The 15,762-nt window shown below is 44.3% G+C and overlaps 2 protein-coding genes across 5 annotated transcripts in view; both read left to right on the top strand.

Annotated features, from left to right (window-relative positions):
- The window catches only part of LOC102016696 (serum amyloid A-4 protein), an 8,280-nt gene extending 2,027 nt beyond the window's left edge, over positions 1–6,253 (top strand). For both annotated transcript variants that reach the window (XM_013511903.1, XM_013511902.1), the window contains exons 2-4: positions 591–685; positions 3,999–4,137; positions 4,493–6,253. In XM_013511903.1, coding sequence (XP_013367357.1) covers positions 591–685; positions 3,999–4,137; positions 4,493–4,655 — 397 coding nt within the window. In that variant the 3' untranslated portion in view covers positions 4,656–6,253. The remainder of the gene's footprint in view (positions 1–590; positions 686–3,998; positions 4,138–4,492) is intronic.
- Positions 6,254–9,996: 3,743 nt separating this feature from the next.
- LOC102015506 (amyloid protein A-like) lies at positions 9,997–14,579 on the top strand. 3 transcript variants are annotated; one of them, XM_005380401.2, is made up of 4 exons: positions 9,997–10,113; positions 10,762–10,853; positions 13,620–13,758; positions 14,295–14,579. In XM_005380401.2, exons 2-4 carry the CDS (start codon positions 10,763–10,765, stop codon positions 14,431–14,433), a joined length of 369 nt encoding a protein of 122 aa, XP_005380458.1. In that variant the 5' UTR covers positions 9,997–10,113; position 10,762; the 3' UTR covers positions 14,434–14,579. The 3 variants fall into 3 exon arrangements, with proteins under 3 accessions (XP_005380458.1, XP_013367358.1, XP_005380457.1); XM_013511904.1 differs by having other exon boundaries at positions 10,752–10,853; XM_005380400.2 differs by having other exon boundaries at positions 9,998–10,113; positions 10,759–10,853.
- The last annotated feature ends 1,183 nt before the right edge of the window (positions 14,580–15,762 follow it).

Genomic DNA, 15,762 nt, shown 5'->3' with positions numbered 1-15,762 from the left:
GCTCTCATGACCCCAGTCCACAGGACCTCTGACTCCTCAGGCTTAGTCTGCATTCTCATGTTCTCTGAGTCCTTGTTCAGCAGCTGCTCCTCCACTGACTCTGGACCTTTCTGGTTCTCAATGGCAGGCGCAAGAGTGACCCGTTGTGTGGCATGTATTCCCATAAGTTTCTCCATGCTTGAATGATTCACACACATCTGTGGGTGGGCATCTGCAGCTGGTGCATGGTGGGCCAATTGTGTCACTGTTTCTCTGTGTCATGGTAGTTCTCAATTGAGCAGTGGCGGCTGGCCTGAGGGCTGGCACGCAATGGTGCTCACCGCCACGTGGCTCCCGCTGAGCCAGGGGCCCTCCTTCCGGGCGCCTACAAGGCAGGGAGCGAGCCGGTTGGAAGACCGGGGCTCCCCACCTGTTGCTCCCCCTGCGAGGTGGGCTCTCCTTCCGGGCGTCTTGTGTTTGTTCTTAAAACCCACTTCCATCTTTCTCCAGTAATGATTCTAAGACAAACAAATGGAAATGCAGAGCCAGGCTGTCTTTGAAATTCAAAACCTGAAAAAGGGTCTCTTTGACTGATGTTTCTTTCACTTCAGCATAATGAGGCTCTGCATAGGCGTTGTTCTCTGCTCCTTGGTTGTGGGAGTCAGCAGTGACGGCTGGTTTTCATTCTTCAAGGAGGCTGTCCAAGGTAAGAAACCTGGAGCTTGGTGGATATCCCGCGGCCTTCACAGTATGCTAGACCAGAGGCCATACACCTGCTGGATGTAGATTCTCCTTAGAGAGGCCACAAGTGGACCAGAGGAGTGTGCTTTCTACGCCCTTTTCTTCTCCCACCTTGGTTTCACTTGGCACCTTCCCATGGGGTCTCCCTAGCATAGGGCACAGATAATTTAGGCCCAGCCTCTATTGCTAGCTCACAGATGGCACATTCCCAGCCTTAGAGGGTACCTGTGAATTTGGTATATCTCCAGTGGCAGAGGAGCTAAATACATGCCATGCCCTATCCCACTTGCACACAGAAATCCCATCGTGCCCCAGACAAATGGCCAATGGCTGGCGTAAGGGCTCACGGAAATTCAGCCCTATGCTAGAAATTGCAGACATGCAATACAAAGAGCAAATTCTCCCCTATTAGCTATATGGGGCTAAGGCAGGGCCAGGAAACTGAACTTTGTCTTTCCTAGTGGGAAATGAAGGCTACTGACCAGTTGCTAAGATGGGAAAATTGTGCTGTCAGGCTTTACAGTACTTAGAACTTCCTATGTTGTTCTTCATTCTGCTTCTGAAGTTTTATACAGTTTCAATGGAAAGTTCCTAAGTTTCAGTTTTGAACTTCATAAATGTGTGTGTGTGTGTGTGTGTGTGTGTGTGTGTGTGTGTGTGTTGCTAGGGGTCAAACCTAGGCCCTCTTGCATGCTAGGCAAACACTGCACCACTGAGCTCATTCACAGACTCATGTGCTTTTGAAAAGTAATAGCCTTCAAATAACAATTAAAAAAAGTTTTGGTGGTAACTGCTAAGTTTTTGTCCATATAATAAAGAATAGCTCCTTCTGCACGTCAGCATATTTGAGAATTTGTTGTGTGGCCCGTCAGCATTTAAACCTCCTGGGTGTGTTTGTTTTAAAGTAAGTTCTTGAGCCTCTTCCTGTCTCTACTGAGACACAGTCTCAGAGGGGAAGTGGAGTAAAAATCCCCTGTTGACCTCAAAGAGGAAGATTGGCAGATTTTGCTGTCACCTAGTGGTAGACGCTGTTAGGTGCTTTAAATAAGCTTCTGCTGAGCAACCTGAAAAGCACTGAGTAATATCAAACATGCATCGAAAAAAGACCAGTCCTTAATGTCATGCCAGAGATACACTGTTTGACAGAAGTACAGATGCAAAATAATTAATACATTGAAATAGCGAGAAAGGAAATACAGAATAATTAAGACTGCCCCTGTGAGCTTTTCTTTTGTCCCACTGAGTTGGTTTCAAGAAGTCCTTGAGATGTAAGTCACAGTTAAAAAAAAATATTTACTGATTGAACAACTCACACAGACCTGCCTCAGACTTGTTTTGTTTTGCATTTGTCTTTTTAAGATAGGGTTTCACTATGTAGTTCAAGCTGGCCTTGAACTTACTTTGTAGCACAGGCTGGCCTCAAGCTCACAGCAATCCTCCTGCCTCAGCCTCCCAGTACTGGGATTATAGGTGTGCGCCACCACACCTGGCTGGATCTGTTTTTTAATTTAGTTTAAAGAGGAAAAAAATAAAATTTCAAAACAAGATAATAGGAGAGTAACAATGGTTAATACATTTCTGTATTTTTATCTTTAGTTACTAAGAGTATAAGATAGTGGCATTTAATTATCCAAACAATATTAGCACAACTAGATCTGTTTTGAATGGCCATTTTCCCACTATTCTTTTTTAAAATTTAAAAAATAAGATGTAACTTAGATACAGTAAACCAGACAGCTTGACAAACTTTTACATGTATAAATACCCATATCACTGGGGACATAGCTCAGTGGCACAAGTGCCTGCCTGGCAAGGGCAAGGTTCTAAGTTCAATTCCGGTACCAAAAAATTAAAAAAAACAAAAACACCCATATTACCACCATTAAATCGAGATGTGGAACCTGTTGAGCCCCACAGCAGGGTGTCTCATACCTTCTTCCAGGTAATCACCCCACCAAAATTAACCCCTCTTCTTACTTCTCTCACTGTAGTTTAGTTTTGCCTGCTGTTGATCTTGGAATGAAAGAAATACGCATGGTGGTTTTGTATTTGGCTTTCTTTCACTCAGCATTATGACTGTAAGACTCATTCATGTTACATGTTTCTCTACTTCATTCTTTTTTATTACCAGATAGTATTCCATGACACAGCTATATCACAGTTTATTTATCCATTCTGCGCCGCCAAATAATTAGGTTTCTTCTTCTTCTTCTCTTAGTTTTTTAGCTTTGGGCTATTATGGATAAATCTTCAATAAACATTTGCATACATGAACTTTGGTGGACATAAGCTTTCATTATTGTTGGGGATGCATACCCAGGAATGGAATTGTAGAGTTATAGGGTATATGTTGATTTAGCTTCTGTAATAGGAAAAGGACCCACTTTCTTCAAGTACTTTACTCATTTCCCCTTTCCCTCCCTCTCCCTTCCCTTTCCTTCTTTGTTCTCTCCCTTGCCACCCCTTCCATACTGGAAATTGAACCAGAGACTTCTGCAAGGGCTATATTCCCAGCCCTTAAAGTGTTTTTTTTTTTTTTGTTTTGTTTTGTTTTGTTTTTAATTTTGAAACAACTTGCCAATTGTTCAGGCTGGGCTCAACCTTGTGATCTTCCTGCCTCAGCCTACCAGAGAGCTGAGATTTCAAGCATGTGCCACCATGCCTGACTTCTGTGGCCTCTTCTTTGTACATGGTACACACAGACCCACATGAGATGGCCCAGGGCACCACAGCTGCCGATCGACGCCATGTGCCACCTCACCTTACTTCTGACGAGCCATGGTAGATGTGCATTCTCCCTCTTTTTTGGCTGCATCTTTTGTATAGTCCCCGGAGCTTACATCTGTACTGTTACTCTCCATTTTTCCATCCCCGAGATGATAGTCTTGCCTCTTCTTTTTTTTTTTTTTTTTTTGGTTTTTCTCTGGTACCGGGAACTGAACTCACAACCTTGCGCTTGCCAGGCAGGCGCTTTTGCCTCTGAGCTAAATCCCCAGCCCCTCCTGCCTCTTCTTTGTACATGGTACACACAGACCCACATGAGATGGCCCAGGGCACCACAGCTGCCGATCGACGCCATGCAGCCCAATTCACTGAGAAGTAAGTACCTTCCCGAGAGTTACATTAGGGAAGCCCTCCTCAGGAAGAACATTTCTCTACATGCTTGATTTCCAAAGATTATTTCAGTAAGGGTCAAAGGTCTGAGAATAGAAAATTTTCATGCCTCAACTTTTCCAATATGTCACCAGACTTGTTTTGTCATTTGCTTTCTTTTCCAGGGTCTTCGGATTTAGGGAGAGCCTACTGGCACATGCAAGTAGCCAGTTACCCAAATTCAGAGAGATATTTCCACGCACGGGGTAACTATGACGCCGCCCAGAGGGGACCCGGTGGGGTCTGGGCTGCAAAAACGATCAGGTAAGGAAGACTCCCGGGGATGCCGAGAGGGCTGCAGAGCCGGTCTGCCTCATTCCTCCCACCGCAGCCCTCCCTCCCGCCTCTGCTTCCAGGGCTGGGCTGGGCTGCAGAACCAGAACAGGATTGCAGGGACGTGTCTTCTCTCACCCCCAAAGAAAAAGTGAGGCCCGAGGAGGGTGCAGAATCAGCTGATTTAGGTCTTTGCCCAGGAGAGTTGGTATTTTGGCTTGTCCGTATCTGAGGACTTTCCAGCCTTCTCTCAGTCATTCCTTGGGTGGGAGGGCGGGAGGGAATGAAGAAGTGGTGCTGTCCCAGGTGTCAGATTCATCTCCTGCCTCCCTTTCTTGCATTTCAGCACCTTTGGGAAGTATCTTCAGGGCATCTTAAACCGCTTTTACTATGGAAGAAGCAACTACGGAGTAGAAAACATTCAGTCCAACCAGAAAGCTGAGGAATGGGGCCGAAGTGGCAAAGACCCCAGTCACTTCAGACCTCCTGGCCTGCCTGAGAGATACTGAACTTGCTGTTCCTACTGCTCTCAGGGAGCCGCACACCTCTCTGCCTGACACAGTGTTGCTGGCCCTTGTGCCCCCAGGAACTGGTACAGGACACTTAAAATACCCAAAAAATATGTGTCAAAAAATTTGTTGATAGAAACTGGGAACACGGAAACAGATTTTTGGGGAACAATGATTATCTGGTGTCACACAGAAGACAAACAGCCCCACTGAGGATGACCCTGTGATGGTGGGGGTGCAGGAACCTCCACTTGGCCTGTAACAGTGTGTGTTGGTCCGCTTTCCATTGCTGCGATAGGACACCTAAAGATAGCAACTTAAAGGAGGAAGGTTTATTTTGGCTCATGGTTTTAGGGGTTTCAGGCCATGGTAGGTTCTCCCCATTGCTGTGGGCCCCACCCCCACCCTTAGGAGACTCAGTTTCTCCTGAGTAAGCCTATGCTGGCAGAGCATTGACTGCCACGCTACATTCCTTCATGATGGTATTTGTGACTCTGGCATAAGTTCTGGCACCCTCCCATGAATCTTTTCCTTTTTTTCTTTTTTTCTTTTCTTTTTTTTTTTTGGTTTTTCTCCAATACTGGGAACCGAACTCATGACCTTGCGCTTGCCAGGCAGGCGCTTTTCCCGCTGAGCTAAATCCCCAGCCCCCCATGAATCTTTTTCATAGCACAGATCAGACAGCCTTCCCTCTCCCTTACCCGGGCTCTCTGGTTATTTTATTGCTGTTCCCAGGCTTCTCTGTGTACAGACTCCTCAACATTCAGCTCCAGCTCTTGTCCCTTGCTGACCTCTTTTCATGTTCAGAAGGCACATTGTTTTCAGAAGCCTAATCCCATGAGTCCTAGCCTAGAAACTGCCATCTTGGACTCCATTTCTTCACGATACCAGGGCCCACCCAGATTCAGTTTTTAACTAGTCTCTGCTTATTTCACAGAAGGGTATCTCTCACATTAGTTTTCCTTATTGTCATTCTCACTGTGTTTTAATTCAGATAAGATTCTACTTCCCGTTCTAGAGAGGAAGTGTGATATGCAGATAGGTATAGTATGATTAAATATGAATGAATAAATTATTTTACTAATAAAGTCAAAGTTTGCTTTTCAAAAGTCAATCTAGTTTCAAGGAACAGGAAGGCATTAATGAAGAGAGGGATTCTAAAAATGACAAGATGGGGCTGGGGATTTAGCTCAGCGGCAAAGCACCTGCCTGGTAAGAGCAAGGTCTTGAGTTTGATTCCTGGTACCGGGAAGAAAAACCAAAAACCAACTAAAAATAACAAGGAGGGAAATGACTGCTGCATCAAAGTCAAGTGGAAGCCAGAGGAAGGAGAATCAGCCTATAGGGGGCAGGTTAACTCCAAAAGGAGTAGAAATAGCTCTTGCTCTGAAAAAGGAATGAAGGTGAAGAGAATGGGGCCTGGGGGACAGAACATTTGAGATAGCAGACAGGGGACCTGAGGGAGTCCAGTGGTACCTGCTGTTGTTGTATATGACCGCTTCTAGGGCTCAGCATGCTTCTGTGTATTTGTTTATTTATTTATCTGTCTATAGAGCAAGTATGTAAAAAATTAAAGGTGAAAATCTTATCCTTCTCCACTTGCATGTCATCTTTGTATCCACAATACCTACTATAGCTCCCAGCTTAGAGTAGCTGCTCACTAAACATATGCTAAAGTGAATGAGTGAAGTAGATGTGCTCTTTAAAATTTAACAGATCTGGGAGGAGGGTTTAGTTGTAGAAGGTATGAATGTGTCATACAAATTCTGGTCTGCAGAGAGTGGTAATGAGCCATTTTGAGATGCTGTAAGTCTATCCTCAAGTCTATGCTGAAATGCCAGCCACGCTGGGCATGGTTGCACGTACCTGTAATCCCAGCACTGGGGAGGCTGAGGCAGGAGGATCGCTGTGAATTTGAGGCCAGCCTGGGCTACAAAGTGAGCTCAAGGCCAGCTTGAGCTGCATAGTGAGACCCTGTCTCAAAAAAGAAAGGAAAAAAAAAAAAAACAAACAACAAAAAAGAAATGCCAGCCAAAATGATACAATTTTACTTTATCATAGAAAATTTTATTTTCTCTAGCAATGCTTTGCACAATCTCTCATAAAAATGAAAATTATAAACACCAATGTAAATAAACCATTAGTCACAATAGTATCCAATGAGAAGCCTTGAAAGAAAGGAATAGGTATTTTGAATTTTCAAAATATTATATTCACTGTGTTTCTATTAAGCAAATTAACAGAAAACAGTCTCTGAGACACACTATTTCTTTCTATGACACAATAGACTGAAAAATGCACTATTACTTACGTACTGCCAAGAAAAACAAGCTGCCTGCTAAAATAAGACATAATGCTTTCTCTTTACTCAGAGCCTTTATTTTACTTCTGGAAAGTTCTCTTAGACTAACTTTGACAAAGGTCTTTGCTGAGAATGATGCCACTGATGACAGGCAGGTTGGGTGCTGGGAGAGTCAACCCAAATGGAGGCTGAGCAGCAAGTGTCCGTGGAAAGAACAATGAACTTCTTTAGGAAGGGATGGATCAGGGAGTCTTGGTCACCCGCTGGGGTAATTGACGTCTACCTAGCCTTTACTGGACCAGGCATAACCAATTATCTTACCCCCTGCGAGGCGTGTAGGCCTGGCCATTCTGTCTTTATCTTTAATTCTGGCCTCCAACACGTGCTCCTCCAGCCACAGTTCTGATGTGATCTCACAGTTGTGCTGTGTTCTCTACACCGACTCCCTTGAGGGCCTGGCCCTGTCTGCCTGCCTATGTATTTCTACCTGACTCAGCTGTGTATAATAAAAGGAAGCGGCACTATTAGTATTAAAGCTGGGGCAGTAGACCCACCAGGGACTGCCTTATGCACACCAGGACACATGGTCCTCATGAGGGCCCTTGGGAAAGCCCCAGAAGCCTGGAAGCTCTGGTATCTTTATCTGGAAAAAGTGAAAATAGCAGGTGCCATTATGGCAATTGTTCTAAGCCCAGCACTGCACAGAACCGTGTGTCCCTTGCCCGAAGGCAGAGCACATTCAGTAACAAGAGAACATTCAATGCTTGTAAAGTTCCCTGAAGGAATTTCTCCTGGTATCTAAAATTGTATTTCCTTCTGTCTAATGACTTGAATGCATGGAAGTGGGGAGTAGGTTTCCAGCACTGAATGGTCACCAGGGCATAAAATGAGTGTGACAGGTTATTGTCACTGGCAGCTTAGGCTCCTCTGCTCAGGTTCATCTGCTCGCTGCTGGCCAAATCAAAAGAGGCCATGTACTTGAGCAAAAGGAAAAAGAACTTATTCAAAGCTAGATCCAAGGAGCTGGAGGCGCCCCAGTGCCTCAGATGACCATCTCCAGTTTACAGGAGGGTGAGGGTCTTTCATAGTAAGCAAGAGAGGGGAGCACAGGGACAATACAGATCTCCCTATTTGTTTTATAATTTCCCACCATCTTTACCTCATCCTCTTCCTTCTTGTGGAAAACACCAGGCCCCTGGCCTTCTGGGGCAGCCGTCTGCATATTCTGTCACTTCTCTGGGGATAGTGAGAGGAAGCGGGTGTTGCTGTGTGCTCAGCAGGAAGAACTTTGGAATTCTATTTTACATAGCTGGTTACAATTCAGGCTCACACATGAAGCTACCTGTGATACTCCAGCTACCTTTGAGAGAATCCACATGCCAGTGCTACATGCTCTAGTCAGATAGCAGGTACTTCAGTGCCCTCAAAAACGAGGGCTAAAATAAACAAGGGAGGTGTTGTAACCAGCACTGTAAAATAAACTCCATCCAACTGTCCTCCTGCTGAGCACATAGTGACCCTACCTTTCGCACAGAGTCCCACTGTGAGAAGCATCAGGTCTGGTGTCCTCCCTCATCCTCTCTGCCATGTTACACACACATCAGTGTATGGTGGGCAGCTAAGGTTTAGGTAGAAATGATGAGGCAGTCAGACAGGACCAGGCCCTCAAGGGAGTCAGTGCAGAAGATGAGCTACATCACAGTGGTTGCTGAGGCACATCCGTTGAAGGCCAGGCCTTCAGATAAAGATGGAATGAGCAGGCCTACATGCCTGCCTGAGGGATAAACAATAAGCTGAGATTGTACTGTGACTGGTATCACCAAGAACTCCAGATAGACATCAGTCACCCAGGTGGGTGACCAGAACATCTGGGCCCATCCCTTCCCTAAATGCCTGTGTTGCTGCTATGTGCCTCTCTTCCCCCAGTGTATCAATATTAGCTCAGCACCTGTGCTTGTCATCCTATAGGTTGATTGTAGTTTGACCCATGTTGTACACACATTGTGACTTTGCTGTGTGTATTACCCCTGCCAAAGGGCCTTGGTGGCAACCTTATTCTGGGACCCCTCCTGTCTCAGGAGCTATCTCTCAATAAACCTTTCCTACTCTTAACCTCCATGTCCTTTGAAATTCGTTTTTCCATTTTGGGGGACACTAATTGTGCACATTTGACATTTAGCCTGTTGGGAGTTATGTTTCTCCTATACCGGTTCCTTCTTCTGTAAGGAAATCCAATAGCCTTTGAATTTTTTTCCTTTTGGACAAAAGGGAGGGGTGGGATAGGTGAGTGGACCATGGATTCCAATGTCTCAGTAGCACCTGCATGAAGTTTCCTCCCAAGATGATTTCGCTAAGCTCAGAGTAAAGAACAGTCCAGCTTTTCTGGCTAAAACAACTGTTCTCTAACACACATCCTTCCAGCACTCTTGCACTACCCGCAGCTCTTGCTGCTCTCTTCCTGGGTGGACTCTTCTGACAGTTCAGCAGGGGGTGGGCTATTTTCTGCTCATCTTTACACATGCCATTTCTGCATGGCTGATAACAAATTTCTATACTATTGTTCAACATTCCTAGATCTTGCAGCCTCCAAATGTAACCTGTCATGTGATTGTCTATATGACTGATCATGAATCCACTTGAGTGTGGAGGACTCCTTTTCCCAGACCTGGGTCCATCCACATGGACACTGAAAGTTGTGTTTCTGAGTTGTCTGTCTTTTCCTGGCTTCATTCTGAACTGTCCCTTGCAATGGAGTTAGTTATCTCAACAGTTTCACTTACATTGCATTTTCACATTCTTTATACAGTCAAACCTCTTTTTCCAATATTGATTACCCTTTCCAGCAAATTTTCAGAAACTACTGCGTAGAGGGAAAAAAAGTCTTCCAGTCAAGCATAAGACTGGAAGTGGACAGAAAATCCTAACCTGCTCTATGTCTGAAAGTTGCCAGATTGCATAATCTGGGAAAATTAGATTATAGTGAAGAAAAACCCCTGAAGTTCCGGTTGCTGTGTCCACACCAGGAGGGATTGTGCAAGAGAGAAGAGAGGTTGGCTTCATGAGCAGAGTGTGGGTAATATAGCCCCAGCCACATCTGCCCAGCAGTCAGCTCGAGCAGTTAGCTTCACCCGGACCTCAGCAGAATAGAGAGCCCAGGTGAGCCGTGGAACTTTCCCACACTTACTCTTTGGAGGTTCTCTTTCTGTAGCAGCATTCTTGTGCTGCATCTCAGTGCTTTCTATACCCTTCCTGCTGCTACTCTCCTGAAGGGTAGAATTTACCAGAAGTGAGTACTTTATAGGGTAGATTTTGTGGTTTGCTTCTCTGTGGGTTTCCTGATAGGTCCAGCCTGAGTTCCACAGATACTGATATATATATATATATTTTTTCCTCGGTTCCCGAACTCACGACCTTGCGCTTGCCAGGCAAGCGCTTTGTCGCTGAGCTAAATCCCCAGCCCCACTGACTGATTTTTTAAAGTCTCATCTCCTATTGTGGGATGCTGCATCAGTCACAGAATCTCTGAGTGTCTCTTTGAAAGCTCCCTCTACAGGGATGATAAGGAATGATTAAAATAAAAAGTGATTTATGCCAATAGTCCACATTGTGATCTCTCAGACTGGGATTCCAATGAGGTGCATGAAAATGGAAAATTAGACCCTCTGAAATGCTATCCCTATACCCACACAGGTGTATTTGTGTATAAAGTTGAGTGAGGTTTTTTTTGGAATGCAAGGATGTGTCAACATTGCAAATGTAAAATCAGATGTAGCAACCTTTGTTGTTTCATTGAGTGTGAAGCAGGATGAAGCTTTCCATTGGACTCCTTTTCTGCCTTCTGCTCCTGGGTGTTGATGGCCAAAGCTGGTTGTCATTCGTCAAGGAAGCTGGTCAAGGTAAGGGCCTAAGGGAATGGGGCAGCAGGTTGTACCTGACTGTCCCAAAGGTTCATCTGAACAGGTAACACATCCCCAATAATCAAAGGTGCCTGTGTAAGCCATGAATGCATAGACCAGCCACGTGGTTTTTGTTTTTGTTCAATTTTTTTGTGCCAGGAATCGAACTCAGGACTTTGCACTTGCCAGGCAGGCACTTGTGCCACGAAGCTATATCCCCAGCCTCCAGCTGCATGGCTTCTATCATAGCAACTCCCCAGGATTTTCTGGCCCTCTCTGGTACTCTCCTAAGGAGGATTGCCAGGCCTGAGATCATATAAGGTTTTAACAAGTGTGCCAGAGATTAGGAATAGAGGTGTCAGTTCTCTTAATGCAAATGGGACTCTAGTGCCCCCTATTGGGAAATCATGGACAGCTCATTTTCATGTCTCTGGGATAACCATTAAGAGGGTGCATAAAAAAAGTGGAATATGCCACTATTTGCCAGGAAGTTGAGCACAGCTAATACAATCTCCATCTACATAGTAGTTGTAACAACCAACATTAGCTAGAGAATTTTGCATGCACCAAGAGCTTTACAGGACTGAGTGAATTAACTTTTATCCTTTAATCCTGTGAGGTAGGCACCATAGGGAAACAGAGGAACCCAGAGTTTAAGATACCCAACAGAGTTTCAGAGAAAAGCAGATTTCACCCGGGTAGACTTGCTTCTCAGGCTTTTCTCTACTGTTCCCAAAACAAGAGGCAGGGATGTGTGAACAACATCCTGTTCTTGATCTGAGAAATGGAAATAGCCAGGATGGGTGCCTTTGGAGGGCCACTCCAGCTCCTGTGTCCATAGTGAAGGACACAGTGAATTCACTGATGAAAGTTCTCTTGGGCCTGGGATGTAGCCAGGAACCCAACAGTCAGGGAACTACAGCCCTTTAGCTATGGTGGCAGGATTTTGTCTTCAAAATGCAACACTGAAAACTGTAGGCATTGGGGCCGGGGGTTTAGCTCAGTGGCAGGATTTGTTGCTGATCCTTTGTAAATTCTCACATACCCAGCTTAAAATATATTTCATTCTTTCATGTTTTTCAAACATTAAAGACGCCTGGCATGACAATATTGGGGCTCAGGGATGGTTTGGGAAATGCTGGTGCCGCTGTCGATATCCCTCCCCTAAACTACGTTAGAGTCTCTGAGCCTGGATCCTGGAAATCTGGCCTTTACCGAACACCTCAGTGAATTTTATGCATAATAAATAAAGGCTGGGAGCAACTACCTCACAGCCTTTGTAAATTAAATAAACCACAATTACAACTATGTATTAGATACTCTTCCTTTTTCTTATCCAGTTAAAATTTTAAAAATTCATTTAACACTATCATGGCTTACTTCCTTGTCTTTTTTTCCTTATCCTTTCTAAGAACCTGAAGAGTCGAGTAATTACTGAGCACTTATAATCTAGAGATTGCACAGTTATTTTCTCAGTTCTTCTGCAAAACCATGGAGGCTTTCTGCCCCTTCATTTTACCTAGGAGGGCAGTGACATTTTGGACCTGGGGAGTCAGTTGCCCCTTTTCTGCCTCTGATTATCAGGTTGATTTAAACCTCTCTTAGAGAACTCTCACCTTTATTACCTTCTGATTGAATTCATTTTACAATTATACTTATTAATGCATAGTACTATAAAATATAATGGATTCCACTGTGAGGTTTCCATAAATGTACACATAGTGTTTTCATCATACCTACCTATGCTTCTACCCTGTTTGCCCTCTGTCCTCTCCCTGGTCCCCTACTGCTTCTCTAATATTCTCTGTTCTACTTTGAGGCTTTTGTTTGTTTGTTTCAGATATGAGAGAAAACATGTGATACTTGTCTTTTCTGTGTCTGATTTACTCTACTGATTGAATTCTGACATTGTCCAGGCTGAAAAATATATCCAGGACATTCAGATGTACTCAAAACAGGATTGTTCTTACTCTATCCATGAGGATGGATTTTTGCCATTTACTGGATTGTATCTGGAGCCTCCCTCAGACTGTGGTATTCTCTACCTTGGTCAGAAGGTTCCCTGGATCTTTCTAGACAGGCACTGTATTGGTCAGCTTTCCAGTTATTGAGACAAAAGTCCCTGACAGTCCCAACTTAAAGAAGGAGAGGTTTATTTTGGCTCACAGCTTCAGTCCATGGTTGGCTGGCTCCAAGGCAGGAACATCATGGTGGAAGGGAGTGGAGGAGTAAAATGGCTCCCCTCATGGTGGAGGAAACAGAGCACAGGGAAAGAGGATGAGTGAGACAAGTACTCTCCAAATGCCAGCATCCCAAGTGACCCCATCTCTCATACTAGGCCCCGCTTCTAACAGCAAATGAGGTAATGAACATCCATGGATCAATCCATTGATGAGCATAGTGCCCCCACCATCCAAGTCCTCTCCAGGGGTCTCTGAATCCAGACAAGGTGACAATTACGATGAACTGACACAGAGGATCCTTGTAGATTGAAACATCCCTTAAAGCCCATCACACCTCTTCTTTATGTGCTTCTCACATAGTCAAAAACAAAGCAGCAACCAAAGTAAGATGGAATCAAGTGGAATAAAACTTGTACTCAGTGTGACTCCCTCAGCATGAACCCAGGGAGACGAAAAGTAAAGGAATAGTCACATATTACTGTAGACTCTGTCAAAGGCTGAAATTTTTGGACTCAGAGGAAAAAAATTCATTCCTCTATTTGCCACAGCATTATCATCTTCATCATTCTCTTTTCTCTGCCAGGGGCTAGAGACATGTGGCGAGCTTACTCTGACATGAGAGAAGCCAATTACAAAAATTCGGACAAATACTTCCATGCCCGGGGGAACTATGACGCTGCCCAAAGGGGACCTGGAGGTGCCTGGGCTGCTAAAGTGATCAGGTAATGCAGGTTTCCGGGGTGCCAGGCCTGGGTGAGCAGAGGGTGACTGCCTTAACCAGCAAGCAGGGGGCTCCCTCTTGCATGTAGATCCATTGCCTGTGGACACTGTGCCCCTTCCTCCTTTTGCCCCAGCTTCTTCTCTGTGCTTAGTGCTGGGTCTGACTGATCACTGGAATTGATGATTCCCAAGCTTCCTTCTCTTCTGCTGTTTATCCAGTGTAAGGATGGGATGGGCATGGGTGCGTAACAGGGATTCTCAGTATCATCCACAAGGCCCACGTTTCCAATAAGAACGTCACACGCTCTTCCTAGATCACAACAACAAATTGGATTCACAAGCATTGATTAAACATTTTAATGTGTTGTATGTTAAATAATGAGACATCAAATTAAACAACTGGTTCAGCAAGGGCCTCCCCTGCCTTGGCCTTCTTGGGCTCCTTTCAGGACCATTCTTGGGAGAGGGGAGCCACGATGGTGGGGCTTGTACTTATCAGCCTAATGACCAACCTCCACTCTTCCTTTCTTGATTGCAGCGATGCCAGGGAAGGTATTCAGAGTCTCCTGGGCCATGGAGCAGAGGACACAACAGAAGACCAGTTTGCCAATGAATGGGGCCGGAGTGGCAAAGACCCCAATCACTTCCGACCTACAGGTCTGCCTAGCAAGTACTGAGCTTCCTCCTCACTCTGCTCTCAAGAAAACCCAGCTGAGAACCCTTGAGGACCTGGACACATTTGCTTAACTAGTTGCTTAATTTGATGTCCCTAGTACTTAACATAGAACACATAAAAATGTTTAATAAATGCTTGTGAATTCAATTTGTTGTTGTGATCTAGGATGAGTATGTGATGTTCTTATTGGGAACATGGGCCCTGTGGATGATCAATGAATATGATTATTTTTATTTTATGTTTTACAAAATGAGATAAGACACTAGTCATAAAATAGAAATCAGAGATACATTACCTGTCCATACATGGAGCACAACATGGACTAATACATGCCTAGATTATATATTCCATAAAGTGGAGATGGTAAGAGCATCTTGTGAGCAACTTGAACAATAAAGTTTAAAACTAAATAAAAATTTAAAGAATCTTATAAAAATACAATTCACAAATATGAGAAAAGAACTGAAAATTTAAGTTAGTCTATAATTATATTGCAAATTTGATTCCTCTCACAAAGAAAATAGCAGACCCAGATGGTTTGACAGACAAATTTAACCCTTCCTAAAGGCAAACAACTCCCATTTTGTACACACAATTCCAGTAAGTAGAGGAGAAAATGTTTCCAACCTTTTTTACTAGGGTAGAAAACATTTGACATTAAAATAACTGAAAGAAAACAACAAAAAGCAAAAGGGCTCCAGGTTGTCATGCACAGGCTCCAACAGTGATTACCCCTAGAGTGAAAGGAAAGCTCAAGTGATGGTGTGATTACAAAGTGGCTCTGAGCAGGATTTAAATTAACCAATTGGATTTTTATGTTTACTTGGGAGTTGTCCAAGCCTAGACACCTTGTCTGGAGATGGACAGCAGACTCATAGTAAGTGAACCACTATGAGTCACTGGTCCATGCTGAGGCCTGTATTGGCCTGTGAAGCTGTGACACCTCAAAGGACAAGATAAGGCCGTAGCTTAGGAGATTTAGCTCCAACCACAACTGACTAAAAGGAAACTGTAGCTGCAGGCTCCAAAATCCTAAAATGAATGTCATCCTAAAGACAAGGTATTTCTCCTGATTAACATAATTTACTACTTGGGGAATTTCTCCCAAGGACCTGCTCAGATTCATGCATTTTCTTCAGTATTCCCCTCCTTTGTTTGAAAACCAAATAAATATGGGCTACCCAAAAAATTTGTCTTAACTCAAAAAATCTCAAATTCTGCAAAAGGGTCAACACCCTCCCCAAGCCCTAAAATAATTTTATTTGTCTCATTTATTTAAGCCTTCACCATCCACTCATTTGGAGGGTTGCTGGCCTGATCAGCCCACAAT

Source organism: Chinchilla lanigera, unplaced genomic scaffold (assembly GCF_000276665.1).
Source record: "Chinchilla lanigera isolate Chin_1 unplaced genomic scaffold, ChiLan1.0 scaffold00013, whole genome shotgun sequence".
NCBI classification, from domain to species: domain Eukaryota; kingdom Metazoa; phylum Chordata; class Mammalia; order Rodentia; family Chinchillidae; genus Chinchilla; species Chinchilla lanigera.
The sequence above is the reverse complement of the archived record's forward strand: the minus strand, read 5'-3'. Positions and strand labels throughout refer to the sequence as shown.